Genomic DNA, 2,143 nt, shown 5'->3' on the forward strand with positions numbered 1-2,143 from the left:
TATATTTTCATAATTTTATGCAACTTTTTGTTTTCTTAATTAAAGATTTCTAATCCTAATATCATTATATCCTTTACACTGCAAGAAACATTGTTTTTAGCCATAACTTAGGGTTTAACTGGTTCAAACGTAGCGGTTGCGGATTTGGGCGTTTGTGGATGGAGATCATTATGGTTTTGATCGTTATTTAATGTTTTGTATGACTGGCATAACGTTTAAAAATTATTGCGTTTGTAGAATATTGTAACTTATTTATATGAAACATTGCAATGGTTTAATAAATATATTATAACATTATAAAAATATAAAAAATACTATTGTAATACAATATAATAATTATTCATATAATATTATGTTTATTTAAGTAATTTTTAGTCAGTTGAAAGTTATATTTTAGAATTTTTTGAACATTTATATTGAAACGTTTAAAATAATATTTTGTGTCATTTTATATATGTGTATATATATTTGTATATGTATGTATATTAATTTTAAAAGTATTCTAATGAATAGTTAGTTTAAGCTCGAGGTTGAAAAAAGTTAGTCATGAAATTATATTTTGTTAATTTAAGTATATATTATATAGTATTCTGTACAAGTATAAAACCTAAACCAATTAACCAGTATTATGTACACCAAACATATGATGTCATTATTTTAATAAAGAAAATCAAGAAGTTATCATGCAATATAGCCATCAAGAATATTATAATGTAGAAACAACACAAATGCAAAAAAAATAAAAAAAATATGAATTTGAAGTTGAACTCTTGACTTTTTGAATATAACACCGATTTACATGACAGTATAAACAAAAATAGAATCTTTTCTTTTGCTATTGCTTACAAAACAAAGTTCAGAATCTGAAAAAAAAAAAACAGTGAAGATTTCATACACAAGCCAAAATGCTACATAAAGCTGTCTCATACGGCGGCTCTCAGGGCTCCTCTCGCTGCTTCTCGTCTCAGTTCATCTTGTTTCCCACTGCCTCGGAAGTACATATATACTTGCTGCTCAAACAAAAAGACAAAACCATCCCAAAATCAAATGTCAAACAAAAAAAGAACGATTTCAGATCATAAACACTGTTAGAAAAGCAGATAGATAAAGTATGCGACTGGGAGTTGAAGAGAGAGACCTGAATAACCCAGATGCTGACCACTGATTCGAGGCAGAAAAACCCAAACCCAATGAAGTAGAATATCTGTAAACAAAGAAAGACAATAAGGTCAATGATCCATATCAATATGCTTTTATCTCAGGATCTGTTGTAAGATCATTAGAGGGTGAGAGAGAGAGAGCTTACCCCAACCAATGTATTACCGCTTAAGACATCTACTGCAGGTAAGATCCCACTGTTACACGTAGACAAATCTATTGTAAGAATAATTTTTCCAAGGAAATAAAGCTACCATATGCAAACTACCATTTAGTGGAATATGACCATTATCAAGCAATGGCACACCTAGATGCGAGTGTATTTTGGAGTTTGCAATAAACATTTCTTTGCGTTGAAGTTGATCAACTTAAAATGTTTTCTCCACACTCAAATTACCAAAAGCAATGACGAGATAAACTTCAAATGTTGAGGAAAACTTAAAAAAAAAAAAACTTACGCAAGAGATTTTCCTTTGAAGACAACAGGTGGAGCAACCGCAGCAAAGACACAGAAAGCAATGTGGAGCTGCAGCAAGAACAAAGGCTTCAGATTTGATATTACCAAGAAAAAAAAAATGTAAATAACATCATTATAATTTAATCATCGCTCACCATATAGAACATGAAAAACCATCCAAAGCTCAATGCACTGTCAGTTCTGCGTATACATTAAAAAAAAAAAAAATAAGTGAAAAAAAACGTAGTAACATAAATTAAAAAATCAGAAATTAGAAAGTAGACAAGTCCAAACCTGAAGGCACGGTAGAGGGGACGATACCATAAGACATAGCCTCCTGGGACACCAGCTATGAAGTAAATAAGGGCAAGAAGCCATATCGTCACTCCTGAACAAAAAAGAAAACCATGTAAGCAAACTATGAAGTGTAATGAGGAAACAAGAGATAAGAGACAAACCTTCTCCTTTGATCCAAGCTGTAGTAATGGCAATAATATTCCAGATAGACAAAGGACCAACCCTGCCGAA

At 31.1% G+C, this 2,143-nt stretch overlaps 1 protein-coding gene across 1 annotated transcript; it reads right to left on the bottom strand.

Moving 5' to 3' along the window:
• Positions 1 to 751: 751 nt before the first annotated feature.
• On the bottom strand, positions 752 to 2,134 carry LOC130505271 (secretory carrier-associated membrane protein 3-like; the record flags this gene model as incomplete). Its single annotated transcript, XM_056999869.1, has 7 exons — positions 752 to 1,010; positions 1,139 to 1,204; positions 1,307 to 1,355; positions 1,617 to 1,684; positions 1,771 to 1,816; positions 1,910 to 2,003; positions 2,074 to 2,134. Coding segments are annotated over 7 exons (471 nt in total), but the record flags the coding sequence as incomplete, so codon positions are not given.
• Positions 2,135 to 2,143: the final 9 nt, after the last annotated feature.

The sequence above is a fragment of the Raphanus sativus genome, unplaced genomic scaffold (assembly GCF_000801105.2).
Source record: "Raphanus sativus cultivar WK10039 unplaced genomic scaffold, ASM80110v3 Scaffold2144, whole genome shotgun sequence".
In the NCBI taxonomy this organism is placed as follows: domain Eukaryota; kingdom Viridiplantae; phylum Streptophyta; class Magnoliopsida; order Brassicales; family Brassicaceae; genus Raphanus; species Raphanus sativus.